General features: G+C 50.4%; 1 protein-coding gene across 1 annotated transcript; it reads right to left on the bottom strand.

Annotated features, from left to right (window-relative positions):
• Positions 1-12: 12 nt before the first annotated feature.
• Dcst2 (DC-STAMP domain containing 2) lies at positions 13-13,705 on the bottom strand. Its single transcript, XM_042681497.1, has 15 exons — positions 13,477-13,705; positions 13,199-13,369; positions 12,786-12,887; positions 12,361-12,558; positions 11,673-11,738; positions 11,044-11,257; positions 10,728-10,885; positions 9,982-10,146; positions 8,535-8,702; positions 8,305-8,405; positions 6,555-6,685; positions 5,869-5,996; positions 5,454-5,547; positions 5,206-5,346; positions 13-136 (listed from the first exon to the last, which is right to left on the bottom strand). Exons 1-15 carry the CDS (start codon positions 13,703-13,705, stop codon positions 25-27), a joined length of 2,178 nt encoding a protein of 725 aa, XP_042537431.1. The 3' UTR covers positions 13-24.
• Positions 13,706-13,725: the final 20 nt, after the last annotated feature.

Here is a 13,725-nt window from a genome sequence, read left to right as displayed (position 1 = left end):
GCAGAAGATTTCTGAGGGACCACCTCAGAAATTATCTGAGAATTGCTCTTCCAGGACGAGAGACTCAGCCGACTGATGGGCTTCAGGTAGGACCTGCTGTGGATACTCCTGTCTCAGAGTCTTCTCATCCAAGTCGCTAGGGAGAAGAGGGGGAGAGCAGCCCTTGTCTCCTACATTCTGTTTTCACAGGTGCCTGCCTGCCCCTGGTCCTGTCTCATCTGTTCAAGCCCGGCTCCTGGTTGTAACCAGCCAGTTCTTCTAGTTAATGACCCATCTGTGCATGGAAATATCTTCTGACTTTAGGCTGCTGCTGAGGGACAGTTATGGGGGACAGACTTTCCTAAGACCACATAGCCAGGAAGGGCAGAACCTCTAGCAGCCATAGCAGTCATCCCTGCCCAAGCTTCAGCTGCTCCCTGACAGAACCAGTTGTGGTTTTTGTTCTTTTTTTTTTTTTTAACCTGTTTTGTACCAATACTGGGGCTTAAACTCAAGGCCAGAGTACTCTCCCTTAGCTTTTTGCTCAAGGCTGGTGCTCTACCACTGGAGTCAAACCTCCGCTTTTGTTTTTTTGCTCGTTAATTGGAGATAATCTCTCAGGTTTGTCTGCCCAAGCTGGCTTTAAACCTTGATCCTGCTGGGTACCAGTGGCTCACACCTATAATCCTAGCTACTAAGGAGGCCGAGAACTGAGGATCACAGTTCAAAGCCAGCCTGGGCAGGAAAGTCCGGAAGACTCTTATCTCCAAGAAACCACCAGAAACCCGGAAGTGGTGCTGTGGCTCAAGTGGTAGAGTGCTTGCCTTGAGCTGAAGAGCCGAGGGAGCAAGCCCAGGCCCAGAGTTTAAGCCCCAAAACTGGCAAAAAGAAAGAAAGAAACCTTGATCCTCAGAGCTTAGCCTCCTGAGTAGCTAGGATTACAGATGTGAGCCACCAATATCCAGCTTTTAATTGTACTGGACCCTCTGGAAACTCTCACAGAAAACTTTGCCTTCCCTTCAGCCATTCATCTCATTCATGTCCTCCACAGCTCACACTGGAATGTGCTCACTGGACAGTTTTCTTTTGTAGTCCTCCCAAATGCAGGCAGCTTATTCTCAAACGCAGCTGGCCTATAGGGTTTGTTTGTTTTGGGTTTTTGTTTTATTTTGTTTTGTTTTCAAAGCTGGCTGCCACAGCATCTCCGTCACTGGCACTAGGACAGTTAGGCATCCTGAATACCTTGTCATCTCCACCCAAGAGGCCAACCATAGCTGCTGGCTGCTTGTGTGGTCCCGTAGCCTCCTCACGGGGAAACCTAACTCTCCTCCCCGTCATAACCTCCTTGGCCCTGATAACCTTCACCTCTGCTCCCACTCAGATATCCCGAGATATCCCTTGGCCATTGCCCATTCTCTGAGGCCCTCCTATCCTGCCAGCTCTTCCTCCTGGCCACTGCCCCTGCTCTAACATCTTACTTATGAGGATAGAATCTCCAGACTGCCCCCTAGGCCCTTAACTCCTCAACTCCTGGTCTTCTCCAAGACCAATACCTTAAGACATTCTTTTTCTGAACATATCTACTGTCTCCTAAAAAGTATCTTTCCCCTGGCCCACTCAGAAAAAGCCTTTAACCATTGAAGTCTATTCATGGCTTAAACATTTGCCAGAGTAAACCAAAACCAGCCCACTAGAGCACTCATTACAGGCTACAGTTTTCAACATCACCTGAGCCTTTAACTCTACCTGGATATCTCTTAAACTCCCCAGTCAGCTTCTTTGCACACTCCCTAAGGCAGGTATTTCAGCTGCCACCACCCACTCCTTGAAATCCTCATGCCACTCCCAGCCATCCCCTTTGCTCTCTCAATAAGTGCCCTTGCCTCCTACTCCCCAGAGAAAAGAGGCCATCAGGGAAGAGCAGGCTCAGTTCTGAGGAGAGGGACTGCCACTCTCCTCTGCCTCAGCTAAGCCTGAAACTCTTCTACCTGGCCTAGAACCCATCTCACCTTCAGTATTCTCTCTTTTCCACTTCCTAAACTCACAGCTCTTTCTGTACTTGGATATAGAAATATCAATTAGTGAGCCGGGTGCTGGTGGCTCACGCCTGTAATCCTAGCTACTCAGGAGGCTGAGATCTGAGGATCGAGGTTCAAAGCCAGCCCAGGCAGGAAAATCCATGAAACTCTTTATCTCCAATAAACCACCAGAAAACCAAAGTGGTGTTGTAGCTCAAGTGGTAGAGGGCTAGCCTTGAGCTGAAGAGCTGAGGGACAGCGCTCAAGCCCATAGCGCAGGCCCCACAACCGACAGAAAAAAAAAAAAAAGAAAGAAATATTAATTAGTGCTGAGTCCCTTTATACAAGTTACTGTCATGTGTGAAGTGCTTTTATTTATTTATTTCTTAGTGGTGGTGCTGGGAATCGAACCCATGACCTCAAGCAAGCTAGCCAAGTGCTTTATCACTGAGTCACATTCCAAGTCATGAAGCTAACTTTTTCCATCAAGCTTCCTGTTTTTGAGCTAGGTGCCTATGTATACACCTATAATCCTAATACTTGAGAGGCAGAGGCAGGAAGATCTATACTTTGAGACCAAGTTAGGCTACACAGTGAGACTTTATCTAAAAAAATAAAATGCTTCTTATTCATAACTACAATGGTTATAGTAAAGGAATTTTCAGACTTCTGATGATAGTGGTGCAGAAGCCTTGTGCCTGTTTCTGAGTCCTCTCTAGCACTCTTCAACCCATCATGATCTGGTTTTGGCTTTCCTAATGCCTTGATGTTCCTGCAGCAATGATCTCAACAAGGTTCAATGGCCAGACTTCAGTCCCTATCATTTCACCTTCTCTCAGTGTACTTGGCTTTCCTACAATGTGTGCGTGCGTGCGTGCGTGCGTGCGTGCGTGTGTGTGTGTGTGTGTGTGTGTGTGTGTGTGTGTGTGTGCGTGTGTGTGTGTGTGTGTATTGGTCCTGAGGCTTGAATTTGGGGTCTGGGCTCTATTGCTGAGCTTTTTTTCCCCCAAAGCTAGTGCCATAGCTCCTGCTTTTTTGGTGGCTAACTGGAGATGAGAGTCTCATGGACTTTCCAGTCTGGGCTGGATTTGAATCTCAATCCTCAGATCTCAGCCTCCTGAGATTACAGGTGTGAGCTACCAGTGCCCAGGCTTTTTCCTGTTTTCGAACCTATCCTTTCTTAGGTTTGTTATTGAGCTCCTCAAAATTATATTTCTGTCTCCTCTCTTGCCATGTTCTTCCACCCTATCAAGATGGTCAAGCTCACCCTCTCTTACTCCATATACCAACAATCTCAAAACAGACACCTCCAACCCAGAGCCCTGCTGGGCAGCTTTCCAGCTGGATGCCCTACAGACACATCATGGATCTCTCACTGGGCCAGTCCTCTCTCTCCAGAGCCTGCCTTAACACCTGCCCCCAAACAATCACAGATCCCACTCATTCTTACTATCTCCATCTTCACCAACACCAACTTTTTCTGGATTTAATTGTCTAACCTCTACTCTGCTGCCTTCTCCCTCTTCTTTTTGGTGGTGCTAGGAATCAAGCCCAGGATCTTCATATACAAACATGCTGTCTACCACTGAATCACACCCTCAAACCTTAAACTCAGGGGCCTGGTGCTGCCCCAGAGCTTTTTCTTTTTTCTTTTCTTTTCTTTTTTTTTCCCTGCCAGTCCTGGTGCTTGAACTCAGAGTCTGGGCACTGTCCCTGAGCCTCTTTGGGCTCAAGGCTGTTGATCTGCCACTTGAGCCACAGGGCCACTTTCAGCTTTTTCTGAGTAGTTTATTAGTAATAAGCGTCTCAGACTTTTCTGTCCTGGCTGGCTTCGAACCAGCAGTCCTCAGATTTCAGACTTCTGAGTAGCTAGGATTACAGGTGTGAGCCACTGGAGCCCAGCTAGCTTATAGTCTTAAAAGACAAATATGGGGGGCTGGGAAGGTGGCTCAGTGGTAAAGCGCTTGCCTTGCATGCATGATGTATGAGGCCCTGGGTTCGATTCCTCAGCACCACATAAGCAGAAAAGCCGGAAGTGGCGCTGTAGCCAAGTGGTAGAGCTCTAGCCTTGAGCTGAAGAGCTGAGGGACAGCGCCCAGGCCCAGAGTTCATGGTAGCCCATGTCTGGCAAAAAAAAAAAAAAAGACAAATATGATCATGTCACTAAACAACCTAAGATCTTCAAGTAGCAAGTGAGGTCCTTGTCCATCTCTCCTCATTTAGACTTCCAACTCAGCTCCCAACATTCTCTGAGGTCCCATCCAGACCAACACATACACATACTCCCCACTTGGCTTTATTTACCTTTCTGAATGTTTCACATTCTCCAAACTCATACGTGCATGCTTTCCTCCACTTAATGTAACAAACCACCAGCTTGCCCCAAAAGCCAGCTCTTTTTTCACCTTTGCTTTGAAGCATTCATTAATATAACCTCATCCCAATTATGCTGCTTTTTTGTTTGTTTGTTGGGGCTTGAATTCAGGGCCTGGGTGCTGTCCCTGAGCCTTTTTCTTTTTTGGGGGGGGGGGGGGGGGTCCGGTCGTGGGGCCTGAACTCTGGGCCTGGGTGCTGTCCCTGAGCCTTTTTCTTTTTTTGGGGGGGGGGGGGGCCGGTCGTGGGGCCTGAACTCTGGGCCTGGGTGCTGTCCTTCAGCTCTTCAGCTCAAGTCTAGCCTCAGTGCCACTTCCGGCTTTTTCTGCTTATGTGGTGCTGAGGAATCGAACCCAGGGCCTCAGGCATGCAAGGCAAGCGCTGTACCACTGAACCACCTTCCCAGCCCCATCCCTGAGCCTTTTTGCTCAAGACTAGCACCCTACCACTTGAGCTACACCTTCACTTCAGGCTTTTTGGTAGTTAATTGGAGATTTTTTTTTAAAAGTCTCAGATTTCCTACTGAGATTGCTTTGAACTATGATCCTCAGATCTCAGTCTCCTAAGCAGCTGGGATTACAGGTGTGAGCCACCAGTGCCCAGCTATGTTACTCCTTTATTGGGGTGTTCCCACACTGTCTGCGTGATGTCACTCTTCCCCATCACACAGAGGTGAGCTTCCACAGGCAGAGGTGCAGGCACCTGGCAAGCCTCAATTGCCCACCCACACTCATTTCTAGTCCTAGCAGAGGTTCAGGCACCAGGAAGCCTATGGTAAATACAACGGAACACGTTCCCAGTTCCTAGACCCAACCTGCATCTGCTTCTTGCTCACCTGGCCTCAGTGGTAGACTCCTCAGAGAGGTTCCTGTCTAGTGCTTCTTGCAGCTGTTCCTGGAGAATCGGCTCCTGCTCAGGGTCCCTTCTTTCATCTGTAGCCAGCTGTAGTTGGGGACCTTCCTCCTCACTAGAGTCCCTGGAGAAGCCTCACATCTCAGTTGTCCACAGATGTCCTGGAAGAAGGTTGGGGATTCCCACTGTCCCCACAGACTCCAGCCTTCCCACTACCACTGAGAGACTCACAGTTCCACATCCAGGTTCCCCAGGGTGGAGAGGGGAGATGCACACAGGGTACAGGTGTTCTCCAGGAGGCGGAAGCAGGTGTAGCAGTAGAGACCTAGAGGAAGCCAAGGAGGGAGGTGACTTTGAACTCACCCACCCCACTGTGCTCCCTGGTTTCCAGCCCCTGCCTCAGGGACCCACTCTGGAGGGTCATCCTTGTCAAGCGTGTATACTAAGGCACAACTGTAATGTCTGTTGCATATGAATTTTGTGCACACCCAGGAGAATCAAGGAGAGCTTGGAGAACGTGATCTGCCCATGGCTTCTATGTAGATGAAAACATGCATAGTAATGAAGGCGATTCAAGAGGTAGGATACAAGAGAAGTAGGAGGAGGCAAGTCCCAGCAAGAGAGGCCCATTGAGCCAGGGTCTCACCTCGGCAGCCTGGAGTACTACAGGACACCAAGTTCTCCAGGTCCCCTTCAACTTCTGTCTTCCCACAGCCCAAGCACTGGGCTTGATGCAGCTGAAATTTGCTGAGAAATGGCCTTAGAAAGGGGCACCTGAGGAGAGGAGTCACAGAAGCTCAGCCTGGGTAGCCCAACCTCTGAATGATGGGGAAGTCTTCCTGCAGTCTAATCTCCATCTCTGACTGCAGCTTCAACAGTTTTTATTTCTATTGCCCTGTACTTCCTCCTGCCACTCCCTACTCTGAAGAAGTTTCTCCCTCCTCTCTCTTATGTTTTTGGGCTCTAGGCTTGAACTTCTCAGGGCCTTGGGCACCCACGTCTCTTAGCTTTTGCACTCAAGACTAGCATTCTACCATATTGGCCACAATTCCACTTCCAGATTTGGGATGGTTAATTGGAAAGAAGAATCTCACAGCTTTTCCTGTCCAGGCTAGCTTTCAATTGACATCCTCAGATCTCAGCCTCTTGAGTAGCTAGGATTACAGGTGTGAGCCACCAGTGGCCCACAAAGAATTTTCACTCTCAATTCTCCCTCCAAGGACAGGAATGGGCATTCTGTACAGAGTCACTGGGAAAGGGATCTATTCTGACTTCTGGCCCTTCTTCAGTTCACTCTCAACCCAGTCTTATAGAAAAGTACAGTGGACACACCGGATAGCCAGCACCTGGAGGACACTCAGGTGGCCCTGGTCAGCATCCCGTCGCTTCACTGCTCGCTGCACTGTGGCCAACAGGTTGGTTCGGCGGCTCAGAAGTAAGTTGTAGAGGTAAGAGATCCTTTCCTGACGTAGGGAGACCAGTGATAGGTAGGGTTCTCTTTGATCCTGTATGTTGTTTTCTCTGCCTCTTTCTTTTTTTCTTTGTTTTTTGTTTATTTACTTCTCTCTTTCTCTCTCAATACCTGTCTGTCTGTCTTTCTGTCTGTCTGTCTGTCTCTCTCTCTGTACTGGAACTTGAACTCAGAGCCTTGTGCCCTCTATCACTTGCAAGCCCACCAGGCCTTTGTGGTTTAGTTATTTTTCAGGTAGGGCCTTTTTTTTTTTTTGGGTCCGGTCGTGGGGCCTGAACTCTGGCCTGGGTGCTGTCCCTCAGCTCTTCAGCTCAAGGCTAGCGCTCTACCACTTGAGCCACAGCACCACTTCCGGCTTTTCTCTTTTTGCTTATGTGGTGCTTAGGAATCAAACCCAGGGCCTCAGGCATACAAGGCAAGAGCTCTACCGCTGAGCCACCTTCCCAGCCTCTCAGGTAGAGTCTTATACTCTTAGTATGAACTAAGATCCTCTTACCTATAGGTTCGATGTGCTCAACAGCACCATGTTCAACTTGTTTGTAGAGATGGAGTCTTACTAACTTTTGCCAGGGCTGGCTTCAAACCTGATCTTCTTGATCTCTATCTCCCAGATAAATGGCATTTTCTGTTTTATCTACCTGCCATGTCCTCCTTGGCCATCACCACTCTGCCTTTAATCCTAGTTTTGGCCAAAATTCTCCTTCCTCTGGGAGGCCTTCCCCAGCTGGAACCCTCTTCTGGTTTTCCATGGCCCTTAACTCATTCTTTAATAAAAGCTCCTTTTAAATTACCTCATTAAGGGACTGGGAATGTGGCGTAGTGGTAGAGTGCTTGCCTAGCATGCATGAAACCCTGGGTTCGATTCCTCAGTACCACATAAACAGAAAAAGCTGGAAGTGATGCTGTGGCTCAAGTGGTAGAGTGCTAGCCTTGAGCAAAAGAAGCTCAGGGACAGTGCCCAGGAGCTGAGTTTAAACCCCAGAAATGGAAAATAAATAAATAAATAAATAAAGAATCTCATTAAAAGTGTGTGCATGCTGGGAGCCAGTGCAGAGATTTGAAGATTGCAGTTCAAATCCAGCCTTGGTAGGAAAGTCCTCTTATGGCCAGTCAACCAGCAAAAAGCCAGATGTTAAGGTATGGTTCAAGTGGTAGAGTGCTAATCTTGAGCAGAAAAAGCTGAGGGACAGCACCCATGCTCTGAGTTCAAATCCCAGTACCAGCACACACACACACACACACACACCCATACAAAGTGTGGAGCTTAGTTAAAGAATGAGCTCCAGAATGTTCATCTTGGCATTCTTGTAGAACAGCATGCAGGCAGTAGCCAATCAATAAACTAGTTTCCATCTCCACTGTGAGATGCCAACAGTTTCCCATTTTACCAAAACCTTGAAGACAAGCTCTGCCCCAAATGATACCATTTCTTCCAGCCCCATCTAGGGCCCAGAGACCTACAAGCCAGCCAGTTCAGATCACCTGCTTTGGAGGTCTTCCAGAAGCAAGAGTACTGGGGCTGCCAGGCACCTAAAGCCAAGACAGTTACCCACTAGCTTAGTCTCTTCTCCTCATTTGGAGGTAGGGATTAGCTAGCTTTAGAGCCCTCACCTGCTCCCGGGATGGGTAGTAAGAAGCACAGATGACCCGCCGCAGCCGGCTGACATAGCTGCCAAACAGAGTGACGAAGAAGCATAGGCCATACATAATACCTGGGCGGGGGGGGCGCACACAGCAGGTACAGTAAATATTGCCAGTGGGACAAAGTAGCAGCCACAACCCTGACCTGCCTTCCCCCCTTCCCCTACTCCCAACCCTGGGCCCCTGAGTGTGGTGAGTACCTATGACTATGTAACTGTTGAAGTCCGGCTCTGAGGGGTGCAGGTGGCAGCGCTGGGATAAGACCGTGATGTTGCCTTGTTGCAGGACATTGAAGGCTGACACCAGGTCACGGTAAATATTCCCCGTATAGCCACTCCCTTCCACTGTGACAGACACTACCACAGGACCTGACATAGAGATACTGTGTGAGGGGTACATGGCCGGTGGTCTCTGCCCTACTGTGGAGAGAAAGCCTAAAGAGAAGCATTTATTATTTGTTTTTGTGTTGGTCCTGAGTTTGGGGCATTGTCTTTGAGCTTCTTTTGTTCAAGGATAACACTCTACTACTTCAGCCACAGCTTCACTTCTGGCTTTTTTGGTAGTTTATTGGATATGAGAGTCTCACAGACTTTCCTGCCCAAGCTAGCTCTGAACCTCGATCCTTAGATCTCAGCCTTCTGAGTAGCTAGGATTACAGGCATGAGCACCAGTGCCCAGCCCAGCTGTTTGTTTCTGGTGGTACTGGGCTTTGAACTCAGGGCCTTAAGTTCCCTTGGCTTGCTTGCTCTGCTGGTACTCTACCACTTGAGCTTTGCTTCTAACTCCACTTTTCAGCTTTCACTTTTTGCTGGTTAATTAAAGATAAGCGTCTCACAGATTTTCCTGCCCGGGCTGGCTTTTAACCATGATTCTGAGACCTCAGCCTCTTGAGTAGCTACTGGTATGAGCCACTGACAATGGGCAGAAGCATTTAGTTTAAAGCAATGGCTAAGTGCTGACTGTGTAACAGATACTGGGCAAAATGGGTTATTATTGTTTTAGCCTTAGGTCTTTCTCTCCTTCCCTTCTTCTTTTTATTTTTCCTGTCACAACTTTCTCTCTCTCTGTCTCTCTATCTCTGTCTGTCTCTCTCTCTCTCTGTCTCTCTGTCTCTGTCTTTCTCTCTCTCTCTCTCTCTCTCACCCTCTCTTCCTCTTTAGTCTGACTTCTTGCACATAGATTCAGGTATGTTATTTTCCTAGACTGTGGCACAGTTTCAGTCAGCAGTCTAGTAGGTACTCAAGGCACACAGCTTCATGGATTTCTTACAGTGACCCAGAGAGTGACCATGGTTATCCCATTGTTCAGATGAGCTCTGAGAGGTTAGCAATTTGATTAAAGCACCACTTTTGACAAAGGCCTGTGTTTGAACCAAAGCCAATCCAACTGAGAGTTTGACCTTGACCTGGATACAAGTATTACTAGATATGGACAGGGTGCGTGGTGGTGACATGGGACATTCAGATAGTTCCCTTCCATACCCCAACACATGTGCATGCATGTGTGTATGTGCGCACACATGTGCACACACATACACACACACACACACACACACAGAGGATGAGAAAGAGGAAGAGACTCCAGGAGGAAGAGCCCAAGAACAGGAGGATCGCCTGCAGAGGCACAGGGGGAGGTACAGGTACTCACTTCGAGCCACAATCTCCCCCTGAAGCTGGTACCGGGCCAGGTCCAGCACCCAGAAGACAGCATAGTCCAAAAAGACCAGGAATATCACAAGGATGATGTGGCGTATGAGGTTAAACATGTCCAGTAGGCACAATATCCTCTCCACTCGGGACAGGTGGATGGAGTCTGTAGGGGTGAGTGGTTAAGAGCATGCTCCCCAATTCTCCTACCCACCAGACCCCAGCTCCTGGGCCTGTTTGCTCATCTGGAAGATGGAAAGGAAAGAGGCTGTGAGGACTTTTGGCAAGGGTGGGAAGCGTTCTACAGGAGGGGGGCTCCATATCAGAGGTGTAGGACTTATCATGGCTGTGGTACTCATCTCAGGCTCCCGGACCCCTCCTTTCTCTCCTGCTTCCCACCTCACAGGTAATCCTCCTCTCTGGAGGAGTACTCTGGACTTAGTACTTAGTATTTTCACATTTCTTGACCTCAGAAAGCCTTTCCAACTTTACCTTCCTCTTTCCACATCCACTCCTGCCAGGCCTCACCTCACTGTGGTCCTGGTATTCAGGATGCCCCCAGATTTCCCATCTGGGCCTTTCCTTGCCCTTCCTAGACCAGGGCTCAGTTTCCCCCTTGGCCTTAAGCACAAGTTGTTTCTCCTCCCTCTGGCCCTGCCCCCTCCCGTCAGCCAGAGCCCTGCCTGTGCTTCGGACTGGGAGTTGGGGCCATAGGTTTGGGAGAGGCCCTGTCCTCTAGGCCCTTACTTGGCCGGATGTAGCGTCTAGCCTCGTGAGCACTGAGGGGCAGCACTGTGGGCAGTCCTGAAATAGACCGGGCGGTCTCCATATGCAGGAAGCGCCTGGTGATGTAGATGTTGTCAAAACTGTCCCGGTTCAGGTAGAAATACCGGTAACACAGAGCTCTAGAGGATAGGGGTGTACAAGAGGTCCCTCGGCACCCATGAGCAGACCTACTGGGCACCCCAGTCTGTCCTACCTACCTTCCTCAGCCTCCTAAGATGCTGTGAACCACCCAGTCCTGCATCCCAGCTCTCCCGCAATGGCCCCCACAGCCCCTCACTGGAGGTAGAGAAACGTCAGCAACAGAGGCATGGTGTAGCCCATCAGAGACAGGACCTCCCGGAAACCGTGCACCTTCAGGCTGACAGCCTCGTGGAGATCTACAGCCACTTGGGACAGGCTTCGGGAGGCATTGAGATCCACTGAGAAGTAGTGGGTGGAGGTCATGTTGAATTCAAACTCCTTCCGCACCCGGTTAATCAGCCGCCTCAGAGCTGCAGCCAGCAGGTCCAGAGCAGATGGGAGCAAATTTAAGAGAGCATGGCTGCCCAGGAATAGGGATTGTCCCCACACAGATTAGCCAGAATCCCCAGGGCTCAGACCTGTGGTGGACCAGGAAGGTGTGAAGCCCCCCACATATCTGTGTCATATGTACAGAGCACCCAGCACTAGACCAACCCCCACTACAAAATCTGTTCCCAACTCCTCCTCTGACATCTGGCTTTGATGAAGACTTCCCCCTCTCTGGGCCTCAGTTTCCCAATCCATGCTGTGTAGAGATTGGCCGGTATCCAGGCCTTTCTAGCTGTTGGGTTTTTCATGTATGGACTGGAAGCCTCAAACTGGCAATGGCCATACCAGGATGAGAGACAGCACTGTGTGGCCAGGGCCAGGGAGGAGGTAACTCACGGGTACCGATGACCTTGCGCAGGAAGGGTTGGATGGACTCAGGGATGATGCAGAACACCTGGATTACTGAGAGTCAGTGGAGCTGATGTCAGAAGGAGGGGCAGAGGCATGGTCTGCCACTCCTACTTCCAGGGACCCTCATCCTTCTGGACCTTCTACATGTTCTTTGTGTTACCTATCAGCCTCTAGCATTTGCTCAGGATCTTTAGCCTCGCTGGGTGCTGGTGGCTCACGCCTATAATCCTAGCTACTCAGGAGGCTGAGATCTGAGGATCACAGTTCAAAGCCAGCCTGGACAGGAAAGTCTGGAAGGTCCGTGAGACTCTTATCTCCAATTAACCACCAGAAAACCGGAAGCAGTGCTGTAGCTCAAGCGGTAGAACACTCGCTTTGAGCTGAACTGCTCAGGGACAGAGCCCAGGCTCAGAGTTCAAGCCCCATGACCACCACCACCACCATCAACAACAACAAAGGAACCTTTAGCCTCTAGTTAATGCCCCACCCCCAGCACTGGCTTCTCCTTATTCCTCACCCCACCCCCAAGACTGAGCCCACATTCGAGGTTCCATATGCATTATACCCCTTGTCTCCTGGGCCTACTCTCCTGGCTGAGCCCCAAATTCCACTCCCACCTTCTCCAACACCTCATGTTCACTCCTCCCTGCCAGGAAGCTCCTTGCTTTCTTACAGCTGGCAAGTCCACAGAGCACCACTTTGAAGGGCGTGAACACGTGACACAGGTAGTCGGCTCTCGGTATGGCTGTCATGCAGTTGTCCTTGGCATCATCAAACACGTGAGTGCATTTCATGTAAGGGTTACCCATCTCTGCGTTGCACACATCGCCAATGTGAAGGAGCCAGTACCACACATTCCGCAGGGCCCTGGCTGAGGACAGGTGTGGGGCTGGGATCCAAGGCAGAAGTCCCCCAGCCTCTCTCAAGGACTTGAGGAACTCCAACCAGAATTGTAGAGGCCTGTGGTCAGGGACCAGCTGTGCTGTATTCAATGGACATTAGTCAGAGCCCAAGAAAGGCCCCCAAGCAAGCCTGGACAGGAGCAAGGGTGAAGAGATTGGGTGCATGCTGACCTCCCAGATGTGCTAACATGCTTACCTACGTGCTTCACTCCGTCCATGATGGACCGGAAAAACTTGCGGACCCGGTCGGCCACCACTTTGGCCTTCTGGGCAAGAGCTTTAATCTTGCTCAGGGCACCTGAGGGACAAGGGGCAGCTGTTCTTTGGGGCCTCCCACTCTAGAAGCTAGTTCTCATCTGGTGTGGAGAGGAGGCTAGCTGCTGGGAGGTGGGGATCCTGGATGCTTGGCTTGTGGAGGTGGCTAGTTTGGCAGTGGAGGTGGCCAGGGGACAGGGCTAAGAAGGTTTAGCTGAGCCAAGAAGTTTCTGTTCAGGCCTAGATACTTTTGAGGATAGGACACAGTTTCAACAGAGGAATGAGGCTAAAGGGCTGTAGATCATTCAGATGCTAGAGACCAGGGGCCAGAGGAGATGGGGGTGGGGAACTTACTGACAAGGGGCTGCCTGGCCCGCTCTAGTATTTCAACAGTCTGGTTCAGGGCCAGCTCAGCCCCACAGGCCACAGCCTCACTGGCCCGAGTAAAGTTGCGCAGAGTGTTGGCACAAGGCCCTTGTAGCACCAACCCAAAGGCAGCCAACAACAGCAGTGTCCGGCCATGTCCTGGAGGGGTGGGGAACGGGGGAATGTGTGACAGCCCGAAGATAGCAGCCAGTGCCTTACACAGAGCCCCCTATGTCCCTGCCCTTCCCAGGGGGTGCCAGACTCACGGGAGAAGGCCTGGGGAAGCAGCAGGAAGACAGAGACTCGGGCCTGACGGGAGAATCCCATACCCAGGCTAAGAAAGATTGCCAAGGCAACAGTGCCCACCAGACAGGCCCAGGGGCTATGCCCCTCCACCAGGAGCTCCAGAAGCCCATACATTGTGGCCAAGGACAAGCCCAGGGTAAAGCCGCCCACACTTCGGACCAGGGCCCGTGCCCTGCTGGGCTCCTCCATCATGGCTTTGGATATGGCTC

Source organism: Dipodomys spectabilis, unplaced genomic scaffold (genome assembly GCF_019054845.1).
Source record: "Dipodomys spectabilis isolate Male_0828 unplaced genomic scaffold, ASM1905484v1 ptg000069l, whole genome shotgun sequence".
In the NCBI taxonomy this organism is placed as follows: Eukaryota; Metazoa; Chordata; class Mammalia; order Rodentia; family Heteromyidae; genus Dipodomys; species Dipodomys spectabilis.
Note: the sequence above shows the minus strand (reverse complement) of the source record. Positions and strands in the feature narration are given on the sequence as shown.